This window comes from Zeus faber (assembly GCF_960531495.2).
Source record: "Zeus faber genome assembly, chromosome: 17".
NCBI classification, from domain to species: domain Eukaryota; kingdom Metazoa; phylum Chordata; class Actinopteri; order Zeiformes; family Zeidae; genus Zeus; species Zeus faber.
Window position 1 is genome coordinate 24,920,520 of NC_137204.1, and position 17,964 is coordinate 24,938,483.

General features: G+C 41.7%; 1 protein-coding gene across 1 annotated transcript in view; it reads left to right on the forward strand.

Moving 5' to 3' along the window:
- Positions 1 to 223: 223 nt before the first annotated feature.
- Positions 224 to 17,964, forward strand: part of mamdc4 (MAM domain containing 4) — a gene marked incomplete at both ends in the record, with an annotated part of 27,060 nt that continues 9,319 nt past the window's right edge. The window contains 19 exons of the mRNA XM_080017711.1: positions 224 to 260; positions 1,011 to 1,097; positions 1,823 to 1,984; positions 3,636 to 3,761; positions 5,143 to 5,376; positions 6,215 to 6,340; positions 7,822 to 7,977; positions 8,649 to 8,752; positions 8,853 to 9,008; positions 9,466 to 9,556; positions 9,706 to 9,822; positions 11,072 to 11,164; positions 11,249 to 11,386; positions 12,363 to 12,502; positions 13,493 to 13,601; positions 13,996 to 14,100; positions 15,003 to 15,137; positions 15,989 to 16,116; positions 16,869 to 17,082. Of these exons, the coding sequence (XP_079873837.1) occupies positions 224 to 260; positions 1,011 to 1,097; positions 1,823 to 1,984; positions 3,636 to 3,761; positions 5,143 to 5,376; positions 6,215 to 6,340; positions 7,822 to 7,977; positions 8,649 to 8,752; positions 8,853 to 9,008; positions 9,466 to 9,556; positions 9,706 to 9,822; positions 11,072 to 11,164; positions 11,249 to 11,386; positions 12,363 to 12,502; positions 13,493 to 13,601; positions 13,996 to 14,100; positions 15,003 to 15,137; positions 15,989 to 16,116; positions 16,869 to 17,082 (2,458 nt within the window). The remainder of the gene's footprint in view (positions 261 to 1,010; positions 1,098 to 1,822; positions 1,985 to 3,635; positions 3,762 to 5,142; positions 5,377 to 6,214; positions 6,341 to 7,821; positions 7,978 to 8,648; positions 8,753 to 8,852; positions 9,009 to 9,465; positions 9,557 to 9,705; positions 9,823 to 11,071; positions 11,165 to 11,248; positions 11,387 to 12,362; positions 12,503 to 13,492; positions 13,602 to 13,995; positions 14,101 to 15,002; positions 15,138 to 15,988; positions 16,117 to 16,868; positions 17,083 to 17,964) is intronic.

The window sequence follows — 17,964 nt, forward strand, 5'->3', positions numbered from 1 at the left end:
GGCCGATCTCCTCCGGAGGCCTTTGACTGGAGGGTCCCGGCTGGATGTAAAGTCCAGTTCTTATCTCTCCCGAGACTGAGAGTCGAGCGGAGAAGGGTCAGAGTCGAGAGAGAGACAGAGAGAGAGAGAGACGGAGAAGGTTTTCCAGACGTGACAGACACAGGACTGTGAGGAGAACCTTCCCCAGGAGAAAAAGAAGAAGATGATGGGGTCACCGTGGGCGATGTGGGCCCTTGTCCTGCCGCTCGCACTTCCGTGGGGTGAGTGAACGCTCGGCTGCTTTGGAAACTTAAAAAAAAAAAAAATTATAAAAATACATTCCTTAAATCATCAGAAAGAATGAGTCGACGTGTGAAATAGAAGATGAATGGATTGTTTGTCCTTTCTTCCTTCTCCAATAAATTAAATGTATTCAAATTAAATGTTTTTCATAACAGTATAGACAGCATGTGTTCTTTAACATCAGAGCATCTTCCTGAGGTCAAATAAACAAAGTGACCTCCTAAATATTTTTGATTATACCCTATATTATGTCTATAAGCTCCACCGTGGCCTCGCCTGCATCCAAATCTGTCAGTTATCTTTTTTATTAGATGAGGACTCTGGTGTTCTGCCAAACAAGCAAGAGTTTTAATCAGAGACCTTTGGATGGAGGGAGGGAGGGAGGGAGGGATGGATGCATTAATCGATGGACAGAGGGATGGACAGAGGGATGATTGGATGGATGGATGCATAGATTTATGGAGAGACTAATGGGCAGAGGGATGGATGGAGAGATAAATGGATGGATAGATGGAGGGATGGAAAAAGGGATTGATGTTGGATGGAGAGATTAATGGATGGATGGAGAGATGAATGGATAAATGGGGAGATGGATGGATGGATGGAAATAGTGATTGATGGAGGGATGGATGGACGGATGGATGGAGGGAGGGAGCTTGAACATTGTTTAAATGGAGAAACGCTTCAGATGGACTTTGTGAGCCGACGTGGTGCCACGCCCTCCGCAGGTGCGTGGGGACACCCGTGCCAGGCTCCGGAGCAGAAGTGCGACTTCGTGTGCGACTGCAGCGACTGCAGCGACGAGCAGAGCTGTGGTGAGGAGCAACTCATTCAGACGCACACACACACACACACACACACACACACACACACACACACACACACAACACACATTTTATTGTGCAACAGTTAATTTTTCGGGGTTATGTTGCCACAATTTTCAAAAATGTCAGGTTTATTTTCCATTATCCTGCCATACGTCTATTTGTAACTTTGTATTTGAAGTACATTGGAATGTATTTTTTGATACATCTATTTTACTTAAATCATTTTACTTTTTCTAGATTTTTATTCGCTCCTACTTTTCTCTTGGCTGAAAATAAAAATACAAAAACTATAGAAAGAAAATGTTCTTTCCCAACACATTTAAGGTTAAAAAATAGTTTTGTTATGCATCAATATTCAAATACTTTCCAAGATATTTGCTTTGTGTAAGCCCCCGAATGAATTCCCTTTTTTTTATTTCTATTATCATTAAGATGAGATAACACATTATTAAAATTCAGGTGTTAAATAATAGATAAAAATGAAATAAAATGTATGTACACCTATAAACAGAAGTTATATATATATATATATATATATATATATATATATATATATGTATAGGTATAACAGTGAGTAGCACTCAGCTAAATACTGAACCCAATATGAGCAGGTGGCGGTGACACTGAAGTACAAATACACACAAATACACTGTACAGCAGCCAGTACTTTTTACCGCAATTAACACAAGACGTGTCTTTCCAAAACCCCCCAGGCTACAGAGAGAAAGATTTTGTGTGTGACTTTGAGGACGAGGGCCTTTGTGGCTGGAGGGAGGGCTCCCTGGATCCATCCTACACCTGGGAGAGGCGGCAGCGAGGGGACAGCCTGCCAGATAGTGGGCCGGCTTCTGACTATACCACCGGGACGGCTTTAGGTAACCACGTCCTATGAGAAGTTCCAGACTGATCATTTGAGATCAGTTATTGGTATAAATTGGTGACCCAGAACTGAAAATTGAGTATAATATTTTTTTATTTATATTCAATGCATTTTTTTCTTTTTCATGTTCTTATTATTATGATTATTATGATTATTGTTATTAGGGGTCCCACCCGCAAAAAAACGAACTGAACTTTACAAAAGAGATACATAAATTACACTGCTACACACATCATCTACCGTCACAGAAACCCTGGCCAGAAAGTGTTTGTGATCTGAGTAATTACTCCATTCGATTGATATTTTAAATGCATGGTCCACATGACTTTGCCAGATGAATGGAAAAAAATAGAATAGAAGAATAGAAAATAATCCTGGAAATGTCGTGAGCGCGTCCCTTCCAAAACACGGAAATGTCCGACTCAGTGATGAGTTCAAAATCCAAGGTGGTGTCGGAAAAATAGAAGCCTTGCAATTGTAATTACCCACAGAAATATCACAACGTTTGTCGCATTTCATGGAAACGGAACTTGCTGAAAATGTAATCCAACAAAACATAGACGGTTGTTTTAAAGACAGGAGGGTTGCGCTGTGTCGAGCGCATTGTGGATGCTCTGTGAGACGAGCAACCAGGAGACGACAGACTGGGGGCCCACGCTACATCCAAGTAAACTCGGAAAATCATGCTGCGTTTTAGAGAACCTAAACTACTAAACTGGACGTGTATTGCTGCCTGCAGCTATATTTATTATTATTATTATTATTATTATTATTATTATATCTGGAATTTAGCCTTATTTCATAAAAATGATGAGTTATAAGATCTACCAAAAATGTCAGTGTGTGCCAACCAATCTATATGATGATATAAGGTATGTATATAGTGACAAATAGTAATAATGTAGATATGTTTTATGGACTACATCTCAAATATAATACAGTATATGTTGTATACTTTTGTACTGTATTATATTATATTATATACACACCTCACAAAAAGTTAGGGATATTTGGCTTTTGGGTGAGATTTATGGAAAATGTAAAAAGTTCACGCTACAGTGATATTATATCATGAAAATAGGGCATTTAAGTAGAAGCATGCAATGGTGATTTCCTCATCTCAAACAATTTATTGAAACAAAAGCCAACAACAGTGGTGGGTTTACCACAACAAAAACTGTCAATGTCTCAATAACTTGTCATGTGCATGAACAGCATGATGAAGAGGACTGTTTAAATACCAATTCTAATTGAACCAGGAAATGTATTGGTCGATTCATGGATCAAACACCTGTTGTGAATTTTGCCGTTCAGCTCCTTGTTAGAGAACAGCAAGTTGTGCAAAAAGTACTGAAACATTCAACACTTGGACATGTGCATTCAAAAGTTTAGAGAAGGGCAAATTAAGTTCACCTGTAAAGGTTTTAGTGCATTTTAGGTTCATCCTGAAATTTCTTTTTGTGAGTAGTGTATATTAAAAGCTTCATCCAAACAAAAAAGGGGCTTAAGTTCCTTATTATTATCATTATTATTTATTGTGTATTCATTATTATTGTGCATTTATTATCATTATTTAAAATGATTATCATTATTATTATTTATTATTATGATTATTTTGTCATTAAACACGTGGTTTGTGTGTGCAGGGTGGTTTGTGGGAGTGAGTGCGGTGGAGGCCGATTCTCCGCGCACCGCCGTCTTCACCTCGCCTCAGATGCAGCAGTCGTCTCCAACGTGCCGTCTCCGCCTCAGATACTTCCTCTGGGACTCAGGTACTGAGGAGCCGCCCTTCAGAGCTTAAAGTGGGAATCCGTCACACCCGCTGTGTTGGGCGGACTTCGCCACATGTCCCAGAATTCCATTAGAAACTGCGACGTTCCTTTTTCACTCATAGACGTCATTTTTTTTAATCTCCTCGGAAGTTTTCCTTCTTCTGCTTTTCTTGGTCACTTAAAGTGGTGGTGGATTATTATTGTTATATATTTTTTGGAAGTTCACCCGAGGGCCGTTGTTAGGGGCGGGCGTTTCCCATTGCTGGCAGAAAAGCAGCACATGTCGCTCAAGGGGCGTGTCATGGTTCCAGTGTGATTGGTGACAAAACCGTAGAGGAGATAGCAACTTAAACAAACAACGACGTAGAACTGTAAATAAAAACCCCGCCAAAATTAGCAGGGCAACCCAGTTAAGCGTCTTGCTCAAGGGCACTCCAGCGTGCTATCAGGAGAAGCTGGAGATCGAATCGCTCGACCTCCTGAGCTACCGCCCCCTGATTCTGTAACATCTGACTGAATTATTTCCATTTTTTTAATGTATATATGGTTATACATCCAAACTACAAGCTACATCACAGATATGTATACCCCATATGAGCCAGTGCGCAGCCTCAGATCCGCCGGTGGGCGGGGCCCTCCTGGCTGTTCCGAAGTCTAGACTCAAAACTAAAGGTGACCGTGCATTTTCTGTCGGGGCCCCTCGACTTTGGAGCGACCTGCCTGAGGAGATTCGGCCGAGTCAGGGACTTCTTTTAAGTCACTTCTCAAAACCATTTTCATAGATCTGCTTTTATGTGATGTCGCCCCCTTTCTTTATATATTTTATGTTTTACTTACTTATTCATTTATTAAAAATTTTTCTTTTTTATTTATATTTCTTGTTACCATCATGTTTTTATATATATATTTTTTTTGTCTCTTTATCTGCTTTTTCAATTTAATGAATTAATTTAATTGCTGTTTATTAATGTTCCTTTGCCTTTTAAATTCAGGATCTGAGTGCTCTGCTTTTATTAAATCAGTTAAATCACTTTGTAAACCATGTTTTTAAAGGTGCTATATAAATAAAGCTATTATTATTTTTATTATTTATTTATTATTATTATTATCATCATTATTATTATCGATGCGGATACATAAAACTGACAAAATGTAAAATGAAAACATTTATATATATAAAAATGTGATCCCCTCCCCCCGGTATCATGTTGAAAATAGATTTTAACCTCAATGAGACAACCTAAAAGTTCTCTCTCTTTATAAATACAGTATACATACAGTACATATACAGTATACAGTATACTACCACTTCAGTTTTCCTTTTTCTGCTCCCATCAACACCCTGCTTCTCTCCTCTTCCCCTTTTCCTCCCCGCCGACAGGACACGCGGGTTTGGGGTCCACCCCGCTGTGGGCGGCCATGTACGCCCAGGGCTCCAGGGAGGCCGTGGTGTGGCGTCCGGAGAGCAGCAGCGTGCGGGCGTGGAGGGAGGCCACCATCTTCCTCGGCCGCATCCCAGCGGCTTTCCAGGTCCGGCTATACTCGTTGCGGTCAGCCGGCCGACGCGCCGACGTGGCCGTGGATCACCTGGAGTTCCTGGACTGTGCCCTGCCACGTTAGTGAACCCGGGCATGCTGTTATGTTGCCTTTATTATGTCATTTAATTTAATCATTTATTTATTAAGTCCTTTTTTATTTGGCCGAGTGCATTTTCATACGCAAAGAATTTGTCATGGTCAGGTTTGGTGCGTTGCTGTACAGCACAGAAAAAAACTGTTTAAAGTCTGAAAAATAAAGAAAACAAATATACAAAAAAAAATTATAAAAACAAAAATTGCCAAATATTCCAAAATGGTGAAATACAAAAACAAAAAATAGCCAAATATGCTAGAAAATAGCCACATAGCCACAGTTTAACATAACTTTCTTTTTTTACTTAAAAAAATATTTTTATTTATGTTCTTTGTATTTAGTTAAATAATGTCAATTTCCAGTGTGTAAAAATTAACAATAATACAAAATGCATGATTGCAAGTCATGTCATGTTTTCAAAGTTAATAAAACATGTCCAGTTCCAGGATACCAGACAGAGCAGGAGCAGCAGCAAATTCAATGTTAATAAAGTTGAAAACCTTTTATTTGTTATTCCTCTGCACTGATGATGCGTAGCTTGCGGAGCTAGTTCTGTCAGACAACTGGACGGCGCCACACTTGTCCACGCCCTTATCTGGTCGGCCTATTTAAGCCCGTCCCCTCCTGCCCTACCTGCTTTGCTGCCTGCTTGCTTGCTCCACCCCTCCCTCCGCCTCCCTTGCATCCACCTGTTGGGCTATCCACTATGTTTGCCGTACACCTCGAGCAGTAGAGCCCAAATCATTCTGAAGTAAATGCAAGTAAGTAATAATAATGATAATAATAGTATAATGTGTGTTGTCACGTTTCCCTGCCCCCAGTGCCCACCCCCGGGCTGGAGTGTGCCACAGGGATGCTTGAGTGCCGGAGTGACGGCTGCGTGGAGCAGCGGCAGGTCTGCGACGGCACAGACGACTGTGGCGACGGCACCGACGAGGAGAACTGTGGTGAGAGATCATGATCTGAATTAGGAATCGGACAGAATTCACTCGACTGTTATTGACGATCAACATGAACCTCACTCACCACGCTGGGGCCGCCGAATGCCATTCGAGTGCTGTTGCTCCAGGGCATCGCAAGCCAAATACTGGAGTGTCCATTTCCATACTCAGTATCTTAGTTATCGACCAAGTGTTATCGTACTAATTGTTGAGTACTATGCTGTTGCTGTGGTTAAGGGATTTTCCACCCATTTTCATCATTAAAATGGCCAAAACCCCGATAATTGTTATGTGGTCCATAGAACCAATTCGATACTCTTCTCTGTACCCGAGAGCACGGCGACCAGGCCGTTTGAGAGCCTCGTAAAGAGGAACGGACAATCTCAATTCCATTTGAAACAGAGCAAATTTAAGATGAAATGTAGGCTTGTATGAGCTTTTCCAGGCAAGTGAGCTACATCAGACACCAGCGCTATGTGTTTTCCAACAGAAAGTCTAATCGTATGCCATCATAAACCACCTAGATTTACTGTCATAGGGACCTTTTCCTCCTTATCACACTACGTCCACCAAAGGCACAGGGGGGAAACCTCAGCCTGGCTGTGATCAGAGATTTTTTCCATGTATGTATGTTTGAAATACATATTTGAATTACTTTTGGGTATTTTGTGATTTGTATTTGATCCGAGTGAAAAACACAAGATGTAATTTGTATCTAGACACATTTGGCTGAAGTATTTTTGTATTTAAAATACTTTTAGTGAAATGAGGACATCATATATTTATATTACGCTTATATTTCTTGTTGTAAGCAGCAGCCTTATTTTATACTCTTGACTGCACGACAGGACTCGCTGCATGTCATGACTTTCTTAATGCATTACAAAAAAACCTGATACATGTGCGAGCGAGCTTTTGATACTGCCTATCCCTGGTCGCCACACTTTGTAGGTCTCAAACGGTGTCGTGTGGCCCAATCGACAACGTTTGAGACTTGCACCTACTCTACAGGTTATTAGAAATGTATGTGCAAATGTAAAATGACAAAATAAAGAAAGAAATTATGACATTATTGTTTTATGTGGCTTGAGAATACAAGTTGAGGTGACGTATATGCCCTTACTTGGAGTTCCACATATTCCCTGGCTGTGACGTACTGTATATGCCCTTATTTGAAGTTCCACATGTGCCCTGGCCCTGACGTATATGCCCTCATTTGGAGTTCCACATATTCGCTGGCCGTGACATATATGCCTTTATTTGGAGTCCCGTCTAAGTGAGGTCCATGAATGCAAACAGCAGCTTGTGATGATATACAGTGTCAAGTGCAGGAAACTATGAACCACCAGGAAAAAATGTATTTGCTGTTATTCCACTGGTGTCCAGGGGTCCTTGGTCGCTGAAAAACCATTGAGTGTTTCTTCAACATGTACAGTATTAGAGGTAGAGACTGCTGGTCCATTCACTTGCCTTCTCCTTGTCTGAAGGGGACTACCTGAGCTGTGACTTTGAAAAGGACCTGTGTATGTGGGACCTGAGATCGTTGTCCAGTCTGAAATGGGTTCGGACCAACCAGAACAACATCTCCACCACCGACCCACTGAACGGCCCGGGCAGGGACCACTCCACCAACAGCGCGTCAGGTACCGAGGAAGTTCAAGCCAGAATCAACATAAAACATGAAAGCTTTAAAAAAAAAAAAAAAAAAGCCCAGTTTTTGCCCAGCGATTGAGTGTTTTACCGTAATATGTAATGTGCACAGAACATGTGATATCTTGGCAATATGGCAATAATAACCAAATGTATGATCAAATTTGACCATTTCTATTCAGTGATTTAAATATAAGGATATATGCTATTTCCAAATTTTCTCTTCAAAATATGAACGTCATTAAATATTCAGTCTTCACGTCAAACACATGAGGGTCACTAATGACGAGTATGTTATAGCACATATAAAGGCCTTTGGAAGCCTGACATGTTTATATCTACGTCAGTGTTTGCTCTTTAAACGCTTTAATTTCAATTATAATTCAGTAACAAGAGGTTTTATTGGCTATTGGAATGAGAAATTTTGACCAACATTTTGACAAATTTGGTAACGTTGCCTCTCCATCACTTGCCCAATAGGTAGTTCAACTGTTTACAGTATGGGAGAATACGTTGAAGATGTTTTATGGACACCAAAAAGCGTCATTAAATAAAATAATAGGATATTGTGAAGCTGGTGCGACGCGGCTTCGTAAGGGATTTTAGGATCCGTGAGCAGACTGATCAGGAGACCACAGCAGCTAATTCATAACTTCTCGTTCAGGCCACTTCCTGTACGTCACCGTTCCCGACGGGGGCTTAAAAAAAGATTGGGCGTCTTTCCAAAGCCCGCTGCTCGAGCCGACCAACGACACCCATCCTTGCAAGGTCGATTCTTCCTCATATGAACCTTAAAGCTCGGGGCGGAAGTTGAATTGCGGCGCTCATGAGAACCTGACGATAACCAACGCTGCGTCTTCCACTGCAGATGGTGTTGTACAGCCACCAGTTTGGGCCCAGGTCGGGGGGCCTGACGGTGCTGGTGGCGGAGCGTCGCATCTACCCCATCTGGGAGAGGGGTGGTGCCCTGGGAGACCTGTGGGTGAAGGCAGAGGTGGAGATCGTCACCGCATCCACCTTCTTTGTATGTGAGCCTTGTAGTCCACCTCATGTTTAAAGCACTTTTGAGACACAACATAGTGTTTATCGGCATTTATCTGCAAATGAAAACAACAACACATAAAAAATATAATATTCAAAAAATAAGGGATGCATGGATAATAATGGATGCTTTTTTTTTAAATTATTATTATTATTATTATTATTATTATTATTATTATTATTATTATTATTATTGTTATTGTTATTGTTATTGTTATTGTTATTATTATTATTGTTACTATTATTGTTGTGAGTACTTTTCATGTGTACTGTCATTTCATGTCATGTAATTGTGTTATATAATCGATTTATTTAGATATATTTTTCATTTTGTATGTACTGTATACATATTACTTTATTTTTTTCATTATGCACAAAGCATTATTTTGGTAGACAAGATAACAATAGCACTGCACTGATCTGTGTTTCCTGTGTGATAGATCGTAGTGATGGCAGCGATCAGGGACACTGCGTATGGTGGGGTTGCTGTTGACAGCCTTACACTGTCTCCAGAATGCCGCATATCTAACGGTAATCCCTCCTACCGTATATACTGTACCATACGGCAATACATTTTGTCCAAACAGTTCACGGAATGAGAACATGACTTTATTATTATTATTATTGATGAGATATATTTTCACTGACATTAAATCGCCACGTATTCATTTGTCTTCCAGGAAGCTACTCATTTCCAAATCTACCGAAACCCCCGAAGCATCCCTGTACCGATGACGCCGACAAAATTTGCAATTTCAATGCAGACTGTGCAGGTGGGGAGGACGAAGCAGAGTGCGGTGAGTGTATCACTTTAATTTTAAGTTTACATTTTGAGTTTTGCTGTGAATTTGTCTACGGGTGAAAACCGGGCCACTGCAACCAACGAAACTAGTCCGTGCATAAGGTATTGCAAGCGCACGGTGTTGCGGCGTAAATAAAGGCAAAGTGTGTTGGCCTCAACAAGACCAGCACTTTAGGGCCGGGATATACAGATATACAAACCCCGAATTTTCGAGATATTGTATACCAGCGTGGCTTTTACAATACCATCATATGTTACCAATAAACATAGCCGTGATGATTTGTTTCTGCTTCATTGAAAATCAAAATAAATCAAGGACTTGAACATTGCGGTATAAGATACACAACCCTTTATGCACGCCGACTCACCTCATCCCGCTTCACCGTCCACCGTCCCCATTTCGGGATCTCGTAATCGGGGCGGCGAGGCAGCGCTGGGAGGTGTTGCTATTTCCGGCAGAACTAGAATCCCCTTTGGGCTTTCGGTGTCGGAACAGGGAAAAGACATTTCCATGCATTTTTGAGTGATGCCGCGGCATAAGTGCTCTTCTAGTTCCGCGTTCTGCCGTGAAGATACCGGAGGAAACACGTCCTGTGCCGGTGTTCGGCCTACGCTCTGGTTTTCTCACTTTTGGGGCATCTCGGGTCGTGATGTTTTTTAGTTTGCGGGCCGCCACATAGTCTCAGCGATGACGATACGATGCCCTTTCTCTTTTCCTCTCCGTCTCTCTCATGCATGCACACGGGAAACAGGTCGACGCGTTTGCAGAGAAGACTGAAAAAAGTGGAAAAATGCGATATACACTGTATCAGAATCGGACTTTTTACATGTTTGCAATAATTATTTTGTTATGATTACGTTTTTCGTGCCATGATTGGCTCAGAGAGAGAGGGGGCGGGACAGTGGGGGCGAGACTGAGGGGAGCGGGGCGGAGGGGGCGAGGATGAGGGGGCGGGACAGAGGGGAGAGGAGCGGAACAGAGGGGGCGGGGCAGAGGGGGCGGGACATCCAGTGAGGCGCCCTCAACGTTCTCACTCGCCATTGGTTAAACCCAGACGCCTGTTTACCTGTCAGGGACTTCCCTAAACAACAACAGTGCAAGTTTGATAGGTCGAGATCACATTCATCAGCCATTGTAGGACTGGAAGCATATTGTCGTTAATAAGAAATAGTTAAATGAATTATTACTGTTCATGACCCCTCCCAAATCTAAGCTTTTACTGCTTTAATTGGATTTTCCACAGGGGACTTCTTTCATCCCCAGGGGAGCTCCAGCTGGACGGACTCCAGCATAGGGAGTCAAGGCTGGAGGCTCGAAAAGAACTCTACATCCAAAGGTAAAGGAACATCCACATCCCACATTGGTCTGTGTTCATATCTTTTCGTACCTTCATTGTTACACCGTCATTTTTTCCCCGTAGTTGAATACCTGTATGTGGCCGAGGCCCCGGGCCAGCAGCTGACCGAGGCCCAGACTCGAACCCCTCCCCTCGGCCCGTCCGGTCCGGCTTGCACCCTCAACTTCTCCTACGCCCTCACTGGGAATCCGAGCCACATCGGTACGGTTCCACCGCTAACTCAAGGCTTTGAGTAGGGTAGGCAGCGGCTTGTGGAGGTGGAGTGCTGGATTGATTTCGGAGGGTTGAGGAGCCAGGGCTCCTCCCCGGTGAAAAGTGTCGAGTGAGACAGTTCACTGCTAAAGGCTCAAGGTGAACTGGTTTGCAGGGTGTGAACAAGAGGCTGCGGTCACTACAGGAAACCTGTATCAATGCAGTACACTTTCCATTTCCACATATTTACCACATTTTAGGTTTATTTTTCTGCTTCCCTGTCCTTGCTTGATGTATTTTTTGTTGTTATTGTTTATTTTTAGGTTGGTTGTATGTTGGTGAACTTCCTTACCTTCTAGTTGACGTCTAGGTTCACGGTATAGAATTTTTTTTCACTGTTTAATTTTCAGGCACATTATATTGTTTTGTCTTTTTATGGCAATTTTTAGATTAGGGATTAGGATTGTTAGGTTTACTTTTTGGGTTTATTGTACATAGAGGTAGAAAATGTACTTTCTAGTTAGTGTTTGGGTTTATGTACATTGCCATATTATCTTTCTTGTTTATATTTTTTAGGTCACTTTTTTTGTTTATCAACAGGTTTATTGCACATTGCCGTATTTTTTATTTGACTTCTGATTATAAGGTTTATTGTATATTTGCACATGTTTTCCATCCTCTAGATAAATTTATAGTTTAACGTGTATTGCAATTTATTTTTCATATATTTATTATGTTGTTATTATTATTATTATTATTATTATTTTTATTGCCTATTTCTGATGTGAGCTGCTATAACACATACAATTTCCCTCCTTAGATGGATAAAGTATCCGTCGGGAGTGTCGATCTTTCAAGGGTCGTATCCCCACGACCAGAGAAATCCCAGGGTTTTATTTGGATTCATCCAAATCCCCTGGTGTGTTGATGTGAATCTTTCCCTTTTTGTTTCCGTCTGCTTGCCCCTCCTCCTCCTCATCTGCAGGGGAGCTTTCGGTTGGGGTCGTCGACAGCGTGCTGGGTAGGCTGCCCAAACTGTGGGAGTTCAGTGGAAAGACGGGAACGGAGGAAGCGGCGTGGCGCAAGGCGGAGGTGAACCTTGGAGCCAGGAAGCATCGCTTTCAGGTGCGCGTCGGGCCGATGCCTCTGTCGTTCCTCTGATGGTGTCAGGGGAGTGGCCTGTGTGGTCTCATCACCACTGACTCGTATGAGGCAAACAGATAAACGTCAAGTAATGGACACAAGTGTATATTGTGTGACATCTTTATATTGACAAATTGGGAAATCAAATCATTGCATATAATTTTATATATAGGAGCTGTGGATTGGGTCACGAGATCCCTACGGAGTAGAAGTAGTGTAGTACAAGGTATAGAAGAGTAGAGGTAGATGGAGGCAGAGTAGAGGGAGATGTGGATGTAGAGGAGACTAGTGTTGAGGTCGAGGGTACTAGAAGTATTTAGAGTAGAGGTACAGTAGACGGAGGTGGTAAGGCAGAGTAGAGGTAGAGTAGTGGGAGGCAAAGTAGAGGTATTGTGGTGGGAGGTAGAGTAGAGGTATTGTAGTGGGAGGTAAAGTAGAGGTAGAGCAGTGGGAGGTAGAGTAGAGGTACAGTAGAGGGAGTTAGAGTAGAGGTAGAGTAGTGGGAGGTAGAGAAGAGGTAGAGCAGTGGGAGGTAGAGTAGAGGTACAGTAGAGGGAGGCAGAGTAGATGTACAGTAGTGGGAGTTAGAGTAGAGGTAGAGTAGTGGGAGGTAGAGTAGAGGTACAGTAGAGGGAAGTAAAGTAGAGGTAGAGTAGAGGTATAGTAGTGAGAGGTAGAGTAGAGGTAGAGTAGTGGGAGGTAGAGTAGAGGTACAGTAGAGGGAGGTAAAGTAGAGGTACAGCAGTGGGAGGTAGAGTAGAGGTACAGTAGTTGGAGGTAGAACAGAGTACAGGTTGATGTAGAGTTGAGTTAGAGAAAAGGTAGAGTAGGGGTAGAGTAGAGGTAGAGTAGAAATAGGGTGGAGTTAGCAGCAGTAACTAAACAGGGCTGCTTTCGGAACAGGTTGTTTTGTTATATATTATGTTGTAGTATTGTTGACTGAACATTACTACCTGTGTGTATCTGCACTAGGTGGCGTTTGAAGCTCGGGCCAAAAAGCTCTGTCCCTGTGCCAAGATCAAAGTGAAGGACGTTCACTTCAGGGACTGTAACGCTGAGTACTTCCCAGCGTCTTCAACAGGTACTTTCATGTTTACAAGGTGATACATACTGTACAACTTGACTGAACAAAAATGTAGTAGTAGAGGAGAAGTAGAGTAGAGGTAGAGGGAAGTAAGTGGAGTAGAGGTAGAAGTAGAGTGGAGGTAGAGGGAAGTAAGTAGAATAGAGGTAGGAGTAGAGGGAGAGGGAAGTAAGTAGAGCAGAGGTAGGAGTAGAGGTTGAGTGGAGGTAGAAGTCGGTTTGAGATAGAAGTAGAGTAGATGTAGAAGTGGAGTAGAAGTAGAGTAAATGTAGAGTAGAGGTAGAAGTAGAGTAGATGAATAAGTAGAGTGGCGGTAGAAGTAGAGTAGAAGTGTTGTGTATTTAAAGCATCCTGGTGTTTCCCTGCTCCGCTCGGGCTTCCTGTGCTGCAGAGCTGTCGTGTAACTTTGAGGAGGGACTGTGTGGATGGTTCCAGGACCAGACGGACAACTTTGACTGGACCCTGCTCCAGGGGATGGACCACACCATTGGAATGGGTAACGTGGTCCCTTTCCTGAATGCTCAAAAATAAATAAGAAATACATATATATATATATATATATATATATATATATATATATGCAGTGGTACTTTGACTTGCGAGTTTAATTCGTTCCGTGACAGAGCTCGTAATTCAATCTAGTATAGCAAATCAATTTTCCCCACTGAAATTAATTCAAATGCCATTAATCCGTTTCCAGCCCCCAAAAAAACGCTCCAATATGTTTTTAAATAAGAAAAATGTATTTATAAATAACAAATATTGTGTAAAAACAAAATAAAACATAATAAAAGAGAATGTGAAGAAATAAACCGGCTTCATAAAGTGTGTTTGCCTCGGAGATCAGACGACTTGGACTAACGGAAGATGCTGGCGGGGGCGGAGGGTGGGGGAGATAGGCGGAGGAGGTTGGAGGAGTTTGTTTCGTTTCATGCTTTTTCGGTCGCTCTCGTTTGTTGCTGCACGTTATTGCTGAACTGCAATTTATTTTATTTTTGTTTTTTTCACTTCACTTTCGCTCAAGTTAAAAAAGATTCGCCAATTCCACCCCACGCACACCTCGCTCATGTGTTTCCATGACTTCATGCTTTAATTCAGTCGACATCATCCGCTTCTTCTTCTTCTCAGCACGTACTTTCTCAGGACCCATGGTTAGAAATTTTTTTTGGGGGGCGAAATAACTGCACAAAAAAAGCACAAAACGCAAGCACAAAACACAAAAGAGATGCTCCCACGCTCAGGTCACCGCGTGAAGCGAAGGAGTGAGACGCTGGACGCTGGAGGCTGGTCGGATTCGCTCGCCACGCGACGCCACGCGTCAGTGGTGCACAGACTAATTGCAGTGTGTTTGTGATATGACATTACGTTATGAATTTATCTATTTTCATCCGTCTCCAGGCTCCAGTCTGACGGTGGAGGTGTGGGATACCGAGCTGCGCGGTGCGTCCGGGCGTCTGCTGTCCTACCCGCAGCCGGCGACCACCCAAGAGTCCTGCTTGTCCTTCTACTACAAGCTTTACGGCCCAGACACAGGTGAACAAACAGGAAGCGGAAATATGGCCTGGACGCTCCGTTTCAAAGTTCATTTTCAAGGCCACGCTCGTCCTATTTGGGATGCAACAGTTTTGAGTATCCCATCTGATGTGGAAAGTACTGTGGATTTAGTGGCTTGTCCTTTTAAACTGCAACACCATTTTACTTGGATAAATCGATTTTTAAACAGTACTTTTCTTCATCCCAAATGTGTGGAACATATTCCTTTTTTTATTCACGGAAATCACTTATTTTCTGAGAGTCATTGTAATTTATGCAAATCATTTTACACATAATTGTATCATTAAATTAGAAAAATGAAATGGTTCATTGTTTGCCTTAAAATGTTTCATCCTCGGGCTGAGGAAATAATCCAAAATTCCCATGTGCAATATTCTGTAAAATAATCACAATTCGGTAATTATTCATCAAAGTTGTTCAGCCCCACTTTATACCTCCCAATATCATGATGACATATTTTTATATTATATTTTTTGTATATTTTTTACATTATGTTTTATTTTTAATATATATTTGAATATGTTCATTTACATTTACATTTACATTTAGTCAGTCGCTTTTATCCAAAGCGACTTACAAGGGAGATTCCCAAAAATCACTCTGTAGGCAAGCATCAGAGACTTGAACTTGACGCGAGCGGCTACAGGTAACAAGTGGAGCTCGATGGGCAGCGGAGTGACGTGTGCCCTCTTTGGCCGGTTGAACACCAGTTGCGCCGCCGCATTCTGTACCATCTGCAGTGGCTTCACCGCACAGGCCGGCAAGCCTGTTGAGAGGGCGTTGCAGTCGTCGAGACGGGACAATGACAATGATATTCTTTCTAATACCAGGCGAGTTGAATGTGAAAGTGATGGACTCAAAGGGTTTTGAGATGCTGCTGTGGACGCGCAGCGGAGCGCACGGCAACATGTGGAACGAGGAACACTGCTCCGTGCCCGGCCAGCTCACCCCCTTCCAGGTATATATATATATTAACTACCACTCATTTATCTATACATTAACTACCACTCATTTATCTATATATCAACTACCACTCATTCATCTACACATAAACTACATTTAGTCATTAAGCAGACGCTTTTAACCTAAGCGACTTACAATCATTCAAACACCAATGGACGCAGCCATCAGGAGCAATTCGGGGTTAAGTGTCTTGCTCAAGGACACTACAGCATGCTAGCAGGAGGAGCCTGGGATCGAACCAGCAACCCTTAGATTACTAGATGACTACCACTCATTTATCTATACATAAACTACCACTCATTCATCTATACATAAACTACCACTCATTCATCTATATATAAACTACCACTCATTCATCTATATATCAACTACCACTCATTCATCTATATATAAACTACCACTCATTCATCTATACATAAACTACCACTCATTCATCTATATGTAAACTACCACTCATTTATCTGTGTAAATAATGCATAAAATACCACAAATGTACTTGTATATAAACTACCATGCATTTATCATCATAATAATATATTATATTTATTTGTGCCTTTCCTACACAACATGCAACTCAAAGTGCTTTACATGTATAAAGGCAGTTATTTAACTATTTAACTATTTAACTATTTAACTATTTATTAATTATTATTATTATTATTATTATTATTATTATTATGATAAAAGCAAAATGCTAAATGCAACATAACAACATGCAGTATTTCTTTCTTTCTCCTTCCTCTCCAGCTGGTGTTTGAGGTGGTACGCTCGGGCTTCGACGGCCAGGTTGCTATCGACGACCTGCACCTGATGGAGGCCCCGTGCACCCTGCCCAGGATCTGCTCCTTCGAGGGCCAGCAGTGCGGCTACAGCAGCTCCGGGGCCACGCGCTGGCTCCACGGGAACAGCGAGACCATCACCAGGGGGCCCCAACACGACCACACCCTGGAGACCCAGCTGGGTGAGATGCACACCCATTGATATAAGTGCATTTCCATATTTAAAAAATAATAATAATAATTAAAAGAAAATCTAAAATGATACTACATCTAATTATATTACTATGCTATTATACATGTAATTATACTACGTTATACTACATTTCCATATGTTTAAAACACCTTTTTTTGATGCATGTCTGATAAGAAAGTGTATTATGGGTTGGATTTTGCAGAAGGCTGAACAAAGCCGAACATCATCAACTCCAAGTACCAGACGTGGTGGATTCTTAAAAGTGGAACTTTGCCTGTCGTGAACAATTTGTTTTACCATCATTGGAATAAATTTAAAAATAAATGTTTCCATTCGCGAAACCTGTATATATATTTTTTTTTTGATTTTCTCAAATTTAAAATTGAGAAATTGAAATGTACATTCTATATATGAATGCAAAAAAAAACCCCATACATTTTATAACTTGAAGCACTTTTTAAAGTTGCTTATCTTTAAAAAAAAAAAATGCCGCATTGACACACTACACTGGAACAAAGTATTAAATCTGAGTCCAATCCCATAATTCTTTTCAGCGTAGTGTGGGGCAATTGTTTAATTCTGACTCATGTACTTTTTGTTAAATTGAATTTTCCCTATACAGCTATTAATGGTGCAGTGCGTAGAATTTACTGAGCGGACTTGGCAGAAATGTAATATAATATTCATAAGTATGTTTTAATTTGTGTATATATCCCATGATAATATGAATCGTGGTGATGGCGCTACCTGAGAATGAGGCGTTTGTATATACATGCAGCGGGTACGCTTCACGGAGGCCGCCATGTTGCACCGCCATGTTTCTACAGTAGCCCAGAACGGACAAACCGACACTGGCGCTAGGGAGGGACCT